This window comes from Neophocaena asiaeorientalis, unplaced genomic scaffold, assembly GCF_003031525.2.
Source record: "Neophocaena asiaeorientalis asiaeorientalis breed wild unplaced genomic scaffold, Neophocaena_asiaeorientalis_V1.1 scaffold49, whole genome shotgun sequence".
Classification (NCBI taxonomy): domain Eukaryota; kingdom Metazoa; phylum Chordata; class Mammalia; order Artiodactyla; family Phocoenidae; genus Neophocaena; species Neophocaena asiaeorientalis.
In genome coordinates this window covers 5,550,292-5,565,479 of record NW_020172456.1, presented here as the reverse complement: position 1 = coordinate 5,565,479, position 15,188 = coordinate 5,550,292, and the positions used below count along the sequence as shown (strand labels likewise).

General features: G+C 39.2%; 1 protein-coding gene and 1 long non-coding RNA gene across 4 annotated transcripts in view; both read left to right on the top strand.

Annotated features, from left to right (window-relative positions):
- LIN52 (lin-52 DREAM MuvB core complex component) overlaps nt 1-15,188 on the top strand; it is a 115,714-nt gene that overhangs the window by 38,235 nt on the left and 62,291 nt on the right. Inside the window, exon 6 of one of the 3 annotated variants that reach the window (XM_024737854.1) lies at nt 7,305-7,482. The exons of the other annotated variants lie outside the window; for them this stretch is intronic. Coding sequence (XP_024593622.1) covers nt 7,305-7,324 — 20 coding nt within the window. The 3' untranslated portion in view covers nt 7,325-7,482. Of the gene's footprint in view, nt 1-7,304; nt 7,483-15,188 lie in introns of those variants that run through there. 3 annotated transcript variants of the gene reach the window in all.
- On the top strand, nt 8,766-14,831 carry LOC112394888 (uncharacterized). The gene is made up of 3 exons (XR_003002249.1): nt 8,766-9,818; nt 11,279-11,361; nt 13,932-14,831. It is a non-coding gene; the product is annotated as an uncharacterized LOC112394888 (long non-coding RNA).

The window sequence follows — 15,188 nt, the reverse complement described above, 5'->3', positions numbered from 1 at the left end:
GGACGCGCAGGCTCAGCGGCCATGGCTCACGGGCTCAGCCACTCCGCGGCATGTGGGATCTTCCCGGACTAGGGCACGAACCCGTGTCGCCTTCATCGGCAGGCAGACTCTCAACCACTGCGCCACCAGGGAAGTCCTAACATCTTTATTGGAGTATAATTGCTTTACAGTGTTGTCAGTTTTTGCTGTATAGCAAAGTGACTCAGCTATATGCATATGTATATCCCCATATCCCCTTCCTCTTGTGTCTCCCTCCCACCCTCCTTATCCCACCCCTCTAGGTGGTCTCAAAGCACTGAGCTGATCTCCCTGTGCCATGCAGCTGCTTCCCACTACCTATCTATTTTACATTTGGTAGTGTATATTGGTTAATGCTACCCTCTCACTTCATCCCAGATTACCCTTTCCCCTCACCATTTCCTCAAGTCCATTCTCTACGTCTGTGTCTGACTTACTTCAATCTCTATGACAGACTCTAGGTCTATCCACCTCACTACAAATAACTCAATTTCATTTCTTTTTATGGCTGAGTAATATTCCATTGTATATATATACCACATCTTCTTTATCCATTCATCTGTCGATGGACACTTAGGCTGCTTCCATGTCCTGGCTATTGTAAATAGTGCTGTAATGAACATTGTGGTACATGACTCTTTTCTTTTTTTTTCCCTTATTGTTTGTTTTGTTTTTGTTTTTTTTAAATTTAATTGTATTCATTTTTTTATACAGCAGGTTCTTATTAGTCATCCATTTTATACACATCAGTGTATACATGTCAATCCCAATTGCCCAATTCATCACACCCCCACCCCACCCCCACCCCCACCGCTTTCCCCACTTGTTGTCCATACGTTTCTATATAGTTCCTTGTAGTAATCTCTCATGATCCTTTGTATTTCTGCAATGTCGGTTGTGACTTCTCCTTTTTCATTTATATTTCTGTTGATTTGAGTGTTGTCCCTTGTTTTCTTGGTGAGTCTGGGTAATGATTTATCAATTTTCTTTATCTTCTCAGAGAACCAGCTTTTAGTTTTATTGATCTTTGCTATTGTTTCCTTCATTTCTTTTTCATTTATTTCTGATCTGATCTTTATGATGTCTTTATTTCTGCTAACTTTTGTGTTTTTTTTGTTGTTCTTTCTCTAATTGCTTTAGGTGTAATGTTAGGCTGTTTATTTGAGATTTTTCTTGCTTCTTGAGGTAGGATTGTATTGCTATAAGCTTCCCTCTTCGAACTGCTTTTGCTGCATCCCATAGGTTTTGGATCGTCTTGTTTTCATTGTCATTTGTTTCTAGGTGTCTTTTGATTTCCTCTTTGATTTCTTCAGTGATCTCTTGGTTATTTAGTAGTGTATTGTTTAACCTCCATGTCTTTGTAGTTTTTACAGGTTTTTTCCTGTAATTGATATCTAGTCTCATAGCGTTGTGGTTGGAAGAGTTTTCTTAAATTACCAAGGCTTGCTTTGTGACCCAAGATATGGTCTATCCTGGAGACTGTCCTATGAGTGCTTGAGAAGATAGTGTATTCTGTTGTTTTTGGATGGAACGTCCTATAAATATCAGTTAAATCCATGTTTTTTAATGTGTCATTTAAAGCTTGTGTTTTCTTATTTATTTTCATTTTGGATGATCTGTCCATTGGTGCAAGTGGGGTGTTAAAATTCCCCTACTACTATTGTGTTACTATCAATTTCCCCTTTTATGGCTGTTAGCATTTGCCTTATGTATTAAGGTACATATTCCTAAATATTTATAATTGTTATATCTTCTTCTTGGATTGATCCCTTGATCATTGTGTAGTGTCCTTCTTTGTCTCTTGTAATAGTCTTTATTTTAAAGTCTATTTTGTCTGATATGAGAATTGCTACTCCAGCTTTCTTTTGATTTCCATTTGCATGGAATATCTTTTTCCATCCCCTCACTTTCAGTCTGTATGTGTCCCTAGGTCTGAAGTGGGTCTCTTGTAGACAGCATATGTACTTGTCTTGTTTTTGTATTCATTCAGCCAGTCTATGTCTTTTGGTTGGAGCATTTAATCCATTTACCTTTAAGGTAATTATCGATATTTATGTTCCTATTACCATTTTCTTAGTTGTTTTGGGGTTTTTGGGGGGGTTTTTTTTGGCGGTATGTGGGCCTCTCACTGTTGTGGCCTCTCCCATTGCAGAGCACAGGCTCTGGACGCGCAGGCTCAGCAGCCATGGCTCACGGGCCCAGCCACTCCGTGGCATGTGGGATCTTCCCGGACCGGGGCATGAACCCGTGTCCCCTGCATCAGCAGGCGGACTCTCAACCACTGTGCCACCAGGGAAGCCCTGGGTTTGTTTTTGTAGGTCTTTTCCTTCTCTGTGTTTCCTTCCTAGAGAAGTTCCTTTTGCATTTGTTGTAAAGCTGGTTTGGTGGTGCTGAATTCTCTTAACTTTTGCTTATCTGTAAAGTTTCAATTTCTTCCTCGAATCTGAATGGGATCCTTGCTGGGTAGAGTAATCTTGGTTGTAGGTTTTTCCCTTTCATCACTTTCAATATGTCCTGCCACTCCCTTCTGGCTTGCAGAGTTTCTGCTGAAAAATCATCTGTTAACCTTATGGGGATTTCCTTGTATGTTATTTGTTGCTTTTCCCTTGCTGCTTTTAATATTTTTTCTTTGTATTTAATTTTTGATATGTTGATTAATATGTCTCTCAGCATGTTTCTCTTTTGGTTTATCCTGTATGGTACTCTGTGTGCTTCCTGGACTTGATTGACTATTTCCCTTCCCAAGTTAGGGAAGTTTTGACTATAATCTCTTCAGATATTTTCTCAGACCCTTTCTTTTTCTCTTCTTCTTCTGGGACTCCTGTAATTCAAATGTTGATGCGTTTAATGCTGTCCCAGATGTCTCTGAGACTGTCCTCAATTCTTTTCATTCTTTTTTCTTTATGCTGCTCCCTGGCAGTTATTTCCACCATTTTACTTTCCAGCTCACTTATCCGTTCTTCTGCCTCAGTTATTCTCTTACTGATTCTTTCCAGAGTATTTTTAATTTCAGTAATTGTGTTGTTCATCACTGTTTGTTTGCTCTTTAGTTCTTCTAAATCCTTGTTAAATGTTTCTTGTATTTTCTCCATTCTGTTTCCGAGATTTTGGATCATCTTTACTATCATTAGTCTGAATTCTTTTTCAGGTAGGTTGCCTATTTTGTCTTCATTTATTTGATCTTGTAGGTTTTTACCTTGCTCCTTTGTCTGTAACATATTTGTTGTCATTTCTGTTTTGTTTTTTTTTTTTGATGTGTGGTGCTGTATTCCTGTCTTACTGGTTGTTTGGCCTGAGACATCCAGCACTGGAGTTTGCAGGTTGTTGGTTAGAGCTGGGTCTTGTTGCTGAGATGAGGACCTCCAGGAGGCCTCTCTCCGATTGATATTCCCTGGGTTCTGAGGTTCTCTGTTAGTCCAGCAGTTTGGACTCAGAGCTCCCACCACTGGAGCTCAGGCCCAACCTGTGCCCTGGGAACCAAGATCCCGCAAGCTTCATGGCATGGTAAAAAAAAAAAAACAAAGAAAAAGAAAGAAAGGAAGGGAGGGAGGGAGGAAAGAAGGAAGGAAGGAAGAAAGAAAGGAGCGGTACAATATACTAGGAAAAATAAAACTGTAATTGAAACAACTGCAACAAGGTAAATTAAAACCACAACAGAAAAAAGAAACGAAAGAGGGGAGGGGGGGAAACAAGCCAAAAGGAGAGATCACTAACAAAGTATAAAGAGTAAAATAAAATTAGAAAAATAGAAGATTTATTAGGACAAATTAAAAAATCAACAACAATGAATCAACAAGGTAAAACAGAACCCTAATCTAAAAGAGGAAAAAAGAAAAGAAAAAAAAAAGCCTTGGGGGTGGAGTTTAGTTGGGGGGTGAAACTTAGGCAGGGGTGGGACATAGGTGGGTGGGTGGGTGATGTTTGAGCGTGGGGCGGGGCCTAGGCAGGCTGACGTTCAATTGTGGGGCGGGGCCTCTGCTTAGGACCTGGCAGAAGGGGAGAGGCAGCATGTGGTAAGGAGGGCCTCTGGAGAGTGGAGTTCCGGAGTTTGGAGGTAGGGCCCTGAGTGAGCATGTGTGGGTGGAGTTTAGGTCCAGCTCGATGGAGGGGGTCTCCGAGTGTAGAGGTGGGGCACTGGGTGGGGGTGTAGGGGTGGGGCTTGGGCTCTGAATGGCAGGAGGGAGGCTCTGAGGGCAGAGGATTAGGTCCTGGAGCCCAACAGGCTTCCCAGTGACTAAGTGGACAGGGAAAGCACTGGCCCCGTTCCCTTCTGTTCCTTCGTGCACCTCCCCCACCACCTCTCCTAGGGTCTCCCCCGTTGCTGCTGGACCCCTAACTGTGGGTGTGTCCTGCTGGGTGTAGGAACGCCTTCCCTCCCCCAGACACCCCTCAGGGGTGCCATTCCCAGAGGTCTGGCCTTTACTTCTGCTCCCCCTTCCCTCCCTCCCACTCCCTCAGGACCCGCATGGCTGGAGGGGGCCTAGGTGGGCAGAGGATCAGGCCCGGCATCTCAACGGGTTTCTGGGGGTCTAAGTGGGCAGGGGAAAGCTGGCCATGCTCCCTTTTGATCCTCTGCCCTCCCAGTGGTTCCCCAGTTTCCCGCTTTGGGCCTGGGATCCCTTCCCCTCCCCCAGCCACCCCTCAGGGGTGCCAGCCTCTACTACTTCTCCCCCTTCACTTCTCCCACACGCCACGTCCTACCTGATTGCTGGGGGTTCCTCCCGTCCCTTTAGGTGTCTGTGGTCCCCCACCAGTGCCTGGTAGGTGCCCTAATTGTGAGGAGACAAGAATTACGTGTCCTCCTAGAATGCCAATTTGACTCCGCCCTTCATTGTAGCTTTGATTTGCATTTCTCTAATAATTAGTGATGTTGAGCATCTGTATGTCTTCTTTGGATAAATGTCTATTTAGGTCTGCCCGTTTTTTCATTGGGTTGTTTGTTTCTTTGCTAATGAGTTGTATGAGCTGTTTGTATATTTTGGAAATTAAGCCCTTGTCGGTTGCGTCTTTTGCAAATATTTTCGCCCCTTTCATAGGTTGTCTTTTCATTTTGTTGATAGTTTCCTTTACTGTGCAAAAGTTTTTAAGTTTGATTAGGTCCCATTTGTTTATTTTTGCTTTTATTTCTTTTGCCCTGGGAGAGTAATCTAAGAAAATATTGCTACAATTTATGTCAAAGAATGTTTCACCTATGTTCTTTTCTAAGAGTTTTATGGTGTCATGTCTTACATTTAGGTCTTTAATGAGTTTGATTTTTGACATTGGGGTTTGGCTTTGGATGTGAATTCTCCATTATATAGACAGTTGAATGCATGGATGAGTGAGGAATGAGTGAAAGGTAGGACATGGAAATAGGAGTTTGGCTATTGAGAGGGAGAAAGGGTGATAGCGAGAGGGAGAAGTGGAGTCAAAGTTTCTTGTTTGCTTTAGGACAGTAGACTTATGTTTGTTTAAATTCTGGTGGCAAAGATGGAAGAGTGGTGAAAAGGGATAAAGTGTAAGGTTCCTGAGAGGGCTTGAAGGGTTAGGGTTTAGAGCACAGGTGTATTGGCCTTAGATTGAAGAGAGCTACTGGATTGTAACAAGAGGAAAGAGAGTAGATGAAAGTGCAGGTTTGTGAGTTGATGGGAAGGTGAGAGAGTGCCTCTATGTTGGATCACAGATTTTCCTTTTCTGTATCTCTCCACTTCAAGTTATATGAACATATGTCAGGAAATGAATAATTAAATATGCTTTTAATGCAGGATGGCAACCAAAAATTTTAACATGATTTAGGAGTTAAGTTTTTTATTCTTAAGTACTCTGGCTTCTTGTTTGCCTATGCAGGCCATCCTGCAACAAATAACCAGCCCAAATCTCACCCCCCATTGTCCAATGTACTTTGTTAGATACCACAATGGTGCGTTGCCTGGGTTTCAGCAATCTTGAGTATATTCCTAATATCAGCTTAGGAGTGCTTCTAACTGAGATTTAAAGGATAACCAAGAATAACACTTGTTTGTATTTACTCAATGACTTTTTTTTAAAGTAAAGAGAGTTTTCTGGCCTTAAAGATCTCAGTTTGGAGTGTCTTACTCTTTTCAAAATAACATCTAGTGTGGGGAAAAACAGCTTCTAAAATGTAAAAGCTCTGCTGGGTTTTCTTTAGAATAAAAATGGTCGTATAACATTGTAGAGAACATTAGAAATGGTGTGAGTGAAGTGCTTAGCATAGGTCTAAGTAAAGCAGCTAGATTGTAGTGCAAATGATGTAACTATATACACGGTTTATGTCAAAAACTATAAGAACAAGAGATATTGCTTATCGAACTGAATAGAATTGTTAAAGAGTCATAGAATCTTTTTTGTGATATGTATTTTAAAAGTTAAATATGAGCTTTATTTTTTTCCTACTATAAAACAATACATATTCATTGTAGAAAATATAAAGAAAGCAAAAATCACCCCAAATCACAGCATCCTAAAACAGTAATCACTTTTAACTTTTTGGTCAACACTCCTCCAAATCCTCCAAACATTTCTTTCTAAGAGGTATTATACACATATACATGCACATACACATATATGCATGTACCTATATATATATTTTTTACATACATGGCATCATGCTATTCCTTTTCTACAACCTGCGTTTTTGACTTAGTGCATTGTGGACATCTTTCAATACCCATGAAAACATAGCAAAATCATCAGTTTTATGACTGTGTGGAATACCATTATATGATTATTTATAATGTATTTCATTAATTCTCTCTTAATGGACATTTAGGTTGTTTCCAGTGTTTCACTAAAGTAAATCATGCTGTGATAAGCATCCTTTACTCTGATCAAGGTGAATGGCACATTAAAAATTATTACATATTGCCAAAGTGACCTCCAGAAAGACTAGTCCAAATTATATTTCTAAGGACAGTAAATGAAAGTACTTGCATTCCTACATCTTATAGCCAACTCTAGATATTGTGAAACTTTTTAGTACTTGTGCATTTTATAGATGAAAAATTATGTTTCAGTATTTTTTATATGTATTTCTTTGATTGCTAATAAAGTTATGTTTACTGGCCACTTGTTTTTCCTCCTTTTATGAATTTCCCCTTATAGTTCTTATCTACTTTTCTGTTGGTTCACCCTCCAGTATTTAAAGGTGAGGAAACTGAGGTCTAAAGAAATGAAGTGACTTAGACCTTGGTCACCCAGAAATGTAGTGACAGAATTGGTAATCATAGCATGTTAGAGCTGGAAAGGAATCTAAGAGATCATCAAGTCCCAACGCTCTAATGTTACAGATGCAGAAACAGAGGCCTAAAGATATTAGGTGACTTACCTAAGGACAGCCACACAGCTCATTAGTGACAGAACCAGGAATCTGAATCATGTCTCATGAAGAGGGAAAGGCAAGTAACATTTTTGAGCCTGCTATGTTTCTTACATGTACTTTTTCACTTAATTCTCTCTACTATTCTGCTGTTATTCCCATTTGAACAGATGTGGTAACTGAGGTTCAAATAACTTCAATGATTTGCCCAGTCACACACCTAGCTATTTGCAAAATGGCCTAGAATCCAAGTCTTCTGATTCTTAATCCAGGGGTAATATTGCCTCTTAGAGTAGTAACTGTCGATAGTAGAGTTACATAGTAGATCTGTTTCTTGGCTTCATTCAAATACTCATTTGATAAAATATGATTTGCCTCTTAGGAGCTTGTAAATAAAACTCTGCCTCTGTTTAGTAGTTCTTATTTGATACTGGACACCAATCTGACCGTGAACTAAAGGAACTTATCATTGTAAGCAAAAGCTGATTAGAAGCCACGTCTAATGATTATTGAGTGAATAGAATTGAGATCCATGAGCTAGATATGACCTAAGTTTTGTATGGTAGTGATGTCTGGGTTGAAACTCTTAGTATCATCTTAGAATTATTTTTATTCCATAGAGAATAAAATCTTAATATATAAATTGATAATGACATTTGGGTTCTCTGAAGTGTAAAATGGATCTCAAATCATCAAGGGGTCAAATAGGAACAAAATCGAAACCATGTCAATAGCATCCTCCATATCTCTAAAAAAGCCTGTTAACCTTCATTTCTTGACAGGGCACAGAATTTCAAAATCATATTAGAGCTGATTTGGTTAGGGCTCCGTCCTATAGAGATGTACAAAGATGACTATTGACCTGTGTATAACTTTGTTGACACTCTTGGTTCATGCATTTATGTGGAAGTTAGTTGGTAAACTCTATGTTCTCCGTTTCTGCTTTCCAGACAGATCTTGTGTTTGGGTTGATGTTTTTTAAACCTGCTAGTTTTATGTAAGTAAGTTGGGGAAAGTGGAAGAGTGCAGCAAGTGATAGAATCATTTTTTTCCTTCACAGAGAATTTTATAGGCTTGTTGAATAGAGGGACCAACAATTAACTCACATTATTCTAGTCTTCAGCAGTAGGGATCTATTAAGCTTATTATTTAAGAAATAGACATTATTTCTTCTTTTTCTTTTTTTTTTTTTTTGCAGTATGCGGGCCTATCACTGTTGTGGCCTCTCCTGTTGCGGAGCACAGGCTCCAGACGCGCAGGCCCAGTGGCCATGGCTCATGGGCCCAGCTGCTCCGCAGCATGTGGGATCTTCCTGGACCAGGGCACGAACCCGTGTCCCCTACATCGGCGGGCGGACTCTTAACCACTGCGCCACCAGGGAAGCCCCTTATTTCTTATCTTTGGTATTTTTCTGATTTACTTTATTGGAATAAGAGTTAAAGTTTAATTAAGACTTCTAGATTCTGGTAAAGTTTAGAGGTTTGGTTTTGTTTCACCTTTTGTTTGTTTGTTTTTGTTTTTCCCTTCCCTCTTGTAGCCTTTGTCACTAGAAGAGTGTAAAAAACAGTTGGGTAGTTGATGGAAGTGGTATAGCTAAAACTATACCACTTTTAAGCTCATGCAAAGGTGGTTACATAAAGAGAATAGAGCACTAATTCAGTCTATTAACAAACAAGTATCACCAGAAGTAATTCCTATTCTAGTATCAAACATAATAGTCCTTTAACATCTCCTTTGGAATGTTGGAAAGAGATCAAATGAAACCTTCAGAATGGTCATTTATAGGGGAAGAAGAAACCTCCACTTTCATTCATCCATTGTAGCTCCACTTTCTCATTTTAATGCTCAGTCCACAGTGGCTATGGTAAAAGATGTCCTGCATCTACAGAGATGGCAGTGGAGAGGGGATATCGCCTTTCTGTTTATTGCTTGTTGCAATTTGGCCTGTTTACAGACAGAATTGCTGTGCGGGTGCTTCTAGTGGAGAGCAAAGGAAAACAAGGTAGCAGCAAGAAATCAGCATTTACACATGACCTGTGAATTGGCTAATTTTTAACATGCAGTTAGTTAAGAAATAATTACAGCCTGAGGAGTCATGACCTCAACTTTTCATCATCTCCATTGGATTGTGCCTCAGTTTGGAAATGAAGGAGGTATACGGGAAGTTTTAATTGTACCTGTGTGATTTATCCCTAGTCAGCTCTTTAATTTCTTCTGGCTGTCTGAGGTTTCCGACATGCTGTAAATTTCCCCAACTTTTTCATTATCTGCAATTTCTTTATGACTCGTGAATCAGAGTGGAGAGAGAGTGTGGATTTACAGCAGAGATAAACATGTCCATAAAGTCTGTATCTGTGTCAGTAATTGTACTGCTGTCAGTGACTGTCCTGTTTTACAGGCCTCTCTTGGGAAAGGAACCGGCTTCACTACCAGCAGCAGCAGTGAAGTGCTTGCTTTGATTTGCATTAACTTGCTGGGAGATTAGGTAGGAATGGTGGGTAGGAACTGATACTGGACCTTGGCCTCTCTTGTTTGTTTGCCTGTTTGTTTGTTTGTTTAAGGTCAGATGACTTCATGTTGGATAACTGTTGAAAATAGAACATGTACAATGTTCATTTTCTAAGTGAAAATGCAGCTTATTTTTTGATATGGTAGATATGAAAAATCCTTTCTAACTTCATTTTACACAACGCATTTAAGATGATTTTCCTTTTCTATTGCTCTTGAGATAATTAAACTTGGGTCTTTTTTCCTCTTTCCGTTTTCCTTTTCTTAGAGTTAAAACACGGAATTTCTCTTTTAGAACATTCATTCCTCTTCAAGAGTGGAGCCAGCCAGAGTCTTGATGATGACTATGTCTGCCATGTCTTAATTCTCAACTGTTAATGGCTCTTTCCTGACGGCTTGAGGTGGTGTGCCCTCAACCATTTGCCGTGAGAAAGGAAGTCTTAAAATAGAGAGAAATTCTTCATATTCCTGTCTTTAAAGACCCTTCAGGAATTCTCTAGTGTTTGCTTTTTTTCTAGCAGTTGTGAAAAGAAACTGAAGTTACGAGAAGCCCTTTTAAAATAGATGGAGAAGCAAACATATACTTTTCTTTTTTACATTTGATATTTGAGCAGATCCCTCAAGAATCAAAACTGTCCTTGCATATCCTAAACCTTCTGCGAGGTAGTTTAGAAGGGTAGGAGGCGGCAGTACAGTTTAACAAAGAGAGGATAAGATGCATGATAAATCCCAACCTTCAGTCAGCCCATGAGTCCAAATAATATGGAGAGTTATCTAGTTGATAACTTTTATCACCTTTTACTTCTTCTGCTTGCATTCTTTTTGCCATCTTTCTACCAGTAGATGGGAGAGGGAAGATTAAAGGAGATGATATAACACATAATTGTTTGGCTTTTTTCCAGAAGCTGTGGTGAAAAGTATGGTTAGAGAAAACTATGGCTAAAATGAAATTTGAAATTATCTGTGGTTTTAATTCTTTATCTCTCCTATTTGCCATAATAGAGTTTCTTCTTACTCAACGAGGGATAAACTGCTTTCTTTGAGAGGAATAAGCTACTTAGACCCCTTTAGTTACTGTTAGTGAACCTGCCCTCTGTTAGAACAGGGACCCTTTTCCACTCATTTTCTTCTTTCCCATCATGCCAAGCAAGTGTTCTTCATGGAATCGGCTTGTGAAGTTACATTGTTACCTAATTCTAGTTTGGGAAAACATGTAGTACTTGGTTTTACTAGGTCCAATTTAACAAACATGCACAATAACCTAAACCAACCAAACAAAACTTCGAGTTACCCTCTTAACTTGGTGCTGTAACATCCTGTTTTGTTTTATGAATTTAAAAAATTGTTTTCTTTAGTGAATGCCATATTGGAAGTGCTTGACCTCCATTTTGCTGTAGACCTTTATTTTTTCTTTTGTCTTTTATCCATTTTATACAGCTCAACTATAAACACATTAAGTTTGGACTGAGATGAGTTTCATCTACGCCTGCCTGCTCAATTAGTCAAAAGAAGAATAAGAGGTCCGTCTAGGTCTGACTATAGAAATAAGCTTTCTGATTTGCTCAGGTTGAAAGGCTTGTTATTACTAAGACTGTCTCCTCCCCCAAAATAATTTTATAGGTGGGGAAAGTGTAGTATTCTAGCTTTGCAGGGGAAGCATTTTTCTCCTGGTTGAAGAGAAAATAGTTTATGGTTATCTCCTTCTGTTTCTGCTGCCCTCAGCTGTCAAATTCAGTAAAAACAAGGGTTTAATTAGGGAGCAGTCTCACAGTGTTGGAGGATAATGACATTAACAAAGAAAAGAGCAACACAAGAAAAGATTATTTGAATACTAAGTTGTATACCTGCTATTCTCTGAAATGGCTCCACAGCAGGGATTGATAACATTGTATTAAAGGTTTAATAAACATAGGCACTGGAGAGTGATTCAGTAACATGTCTCACACTTGAAAAAGCTCAGGCAGTGTCTTCCTCCCTCTCCTTAATCAGGCTGAGAATGGAATCCAAGAGTAGCCAGGCTTGAGACTAAAGGCAGGGCTGGAGTATTGATCTGTTAATATTTGTAGAAAGGATAATTCTTGGGTGAAAATCCTCCTATGGTGGTTTACTTTTTTAAGATCCCAGACTTCCTTGGCGCTATAGGTTAAAAATAACTTGTTTCAAACTACCAAGTAAATGAGTATCAATGCCACGAGTACACCAGAAAAAAAGCCCCTGTCCACTAGCTTAAGAAGAAATCCCCTTGTCTTCTTTTCCTCCACTAGTTCATTATGAAAAAATTTTAAACATCCAGTGAGTGCCCCATATTTATATATAATGGGAATATTTATTTATTTACTTATTTATTTACTTCCCCCCTCCTTGAACTATTTTGAAGTAAGTTTCTGACATCAGGCACTTTACCCCTGAATACTTCAGGATACATCTCCTAAGAATAAGGACAGTTTCCTAAATAATAATGCTATTATTACATCCAAGAAAAATTAACAATCATTGCAAAATACCTAATATCCTTCCACATTGAAAATTTCTCAATTGTCCCTAAATTTTGTGTAGCTTTCTGTTTTTTTAACCAAGATTCAGTCAAAGTTAAGGCATTGTAAATGCCAATACATTCTTGATAGGAGAACATTTAGTGCTCCTATCTAAATTCTACACACCAGCTCTTTTAATAAATATTTACTGAATTTTTCCTATGGTGAACATATATTTACTCAAATGACTATCATTTTCCTCTAGAATATTGAGTTTCAAGTTCTCCCTCTACACCAAGCCTGCTTTATCCAGCTTCCTTAATCTATTTCTGGTATTCTCCCCTTCCCCTAGCAGAATTAGCTGTAGAATTGATCTTTTCTCCAATAACTACTCCACTCCACAGTCAGAGTAATAGTTTTGAAACACAAATTGACATATGACCTTATTCCCTTCTTAAAACCCATCAATGGCTTCCCATTGCTCTTAGTTAAATAAAATAAAAAACCTTTAACTTGGCCTCACAGCTCTACATGACCTGGCCTTTGTCACACCATGTTCATCTCACACCATGCTTCCCTCTCTGAGGGAAACTCCTAAAGAGGAAAAAGTGAGGTAAGAATTCAAGGAACACTTCTTGGAAGAGATGAAACTTAAGTAGAAATGGCTACTTATTTGGCTTCCAGATATTAATGGCTAATGTTTGTATATGGGAGAAAAGAAGACACTTGCAACTGAGAAGCAATTTGGGGGTATGAATTGGTTAGAGTACTAGAAAATGTGGTTGGAAAAGTGAGGAGGAGCTAAATTGTGGAAAACCTGAGGAATCATTTTCAAAGGTCTGGTAGCCACCCTCAGAGAGAATTGAAGGGTGTGGTGATGGGTCGACCTAAGAGACCAGCTAGGAAGCGGTTGCAGTCCAAGAATGCAGTAACTGCTTGTACTAGATAGGAGGGTATGAATGCAAAGGAAGGTTATTTGCGGGGGGAAATAGATATGAAATTGTAATAGACTGGAGAGACATGAGTCAAAATGATTTCAAGATTTTAAGCCCTTGTGACTAGGAGAATACAATTTAAGGTGGAAGTGGGTATGCATTATAAAACTTCAGTTTTGTTTGCCAAAGTGTCAGTAAGGCATCATTGAAATGAATAACTTAACTATCAAGGTTATAGGATAAAAGATTGTGGCCATCAGGTCTATTAGAATGAGGTTCGGGGGCTTCCCTGATGGCGCAGTGGTTGAGAGTCTGCCTGCCGATGCAGGGGACACGGGTTCGTGCCCCGGTCTGGGAAGATCCCACATGCCGCGGTGCGGCTGGGCCCGTGAGCCATGGCCACTGGGCCTGCGTGTCCGGAGCCTGTGCTCTGCAATGGGAGAGGCCACAACAGTGAGAGGCCCGCGTACCACAAAAAAAAAAGAATGAGGTTCAACTACATATAATAAGAAATCCAAAATAATTGTGGCTTACACAAAGTAGAATTTCTTTTTTCCCCACAAAAAGGAAGGCTGGAGGTAGTTAGGTACAGACTGGAAGGGGAACTCTACAGTGTCATCAAGAACTGAGGCTTCTTTTCTTTTCACTCCACTTTCTTGGTGCCTGGCTTCCATCCTAAAGGATACCTCCTGGTCTAAGATGACTGCTAGAGATCTAGGCATTGGGCCTGAGCTGTAGGCCAGAAGAACGTGAGAAGGGAGAAAGACAAAAAGGGGCACCATACAACTGACTCCTTTCCTTTTAAGCAGCGTTCCTGGAAATCCCACAGAATTCAGTCATCTGGACTGACTGACCTAGCTGCAAAAGAATGTAGTCTTTTATCCTGAGCTGTAATTTTGCTGGGTAAGAATTGGGGTTCTTTTAATAAGGAGGAAAGGGAGAACAGGTATTGGGATAAGCAACCAACATTCTCTGCCACAGGGAACGAGAGATCTGTGCAAGAGCAATGATTGGTCAGTAGAAGTAGAAGAATGTGAGGTGATGGTTATGTTGAGAAGCTCAAAGTTAGTGATTTTTGTATGTATGGATGTTAATTTGTGAATTGGACTTCATTCTTATAATTTGTTGATTATCTTGTGTGAATTATAAATAAAGGGTAGGGACTGTTTCTGTTTTCTTTACTGTATGTTTGGTGTTCCCAAAATGAGTGAATAGCTTTTAAGAGATCTTGCAGACCTTTGTCTTTGGGGGGTTGGTTTCCAAGGAAGTAAATAGAAGATCTCAGCTTTTTTTTTTAATCTTTAGGAGGCAAACAACTCAAGAAATGGTCATCTTTTAATATTGACTGTTTTTAGTAGTCAGCTTAGTAATACTTATGTATACTCAGCAGGTTCTGAGTAGATATTTCTAGTTATGAAGAGAAACACTTGGTTCTCTGATTTCCACATATTTATCAAGATTCTAAGACAAAAAAAAGAAGATTGTTTAAGTAAAATTTTGTTTTATGCGAATTAGCCTGGACTAGGGAATCCGAGGGCTAATTTTTATCTTCACTCTGTCTCACGGCTGGGCCCCGTGAGCCTTGATTATAAAAGTCTATCAATATTGTTGAATGAATGATTGAATTATTTCTAAAGCCTGATATTATGTAGGCTCTGGTGATATTACTGTTTAACATAGTAGAATTTGCTTTATAGCCAGTAAAAACAAAACTGTAATATCCTTTATTAATATATTACATAATATAATTATTAATATAATTACATATATTATTAGTAAGCTATTTTTATAATGACTCTATTGCTAGTTTAAAAAATCTAACTCCTAAGACTACTTTTCAGCAAAATACATAAATAGATTCATTTAGAAGCACTTTTTGAAAACTTGGCCCCAAATGCCAGATAAAGCTCTCAGATTTATGCTGCTTAAAATAGTGAA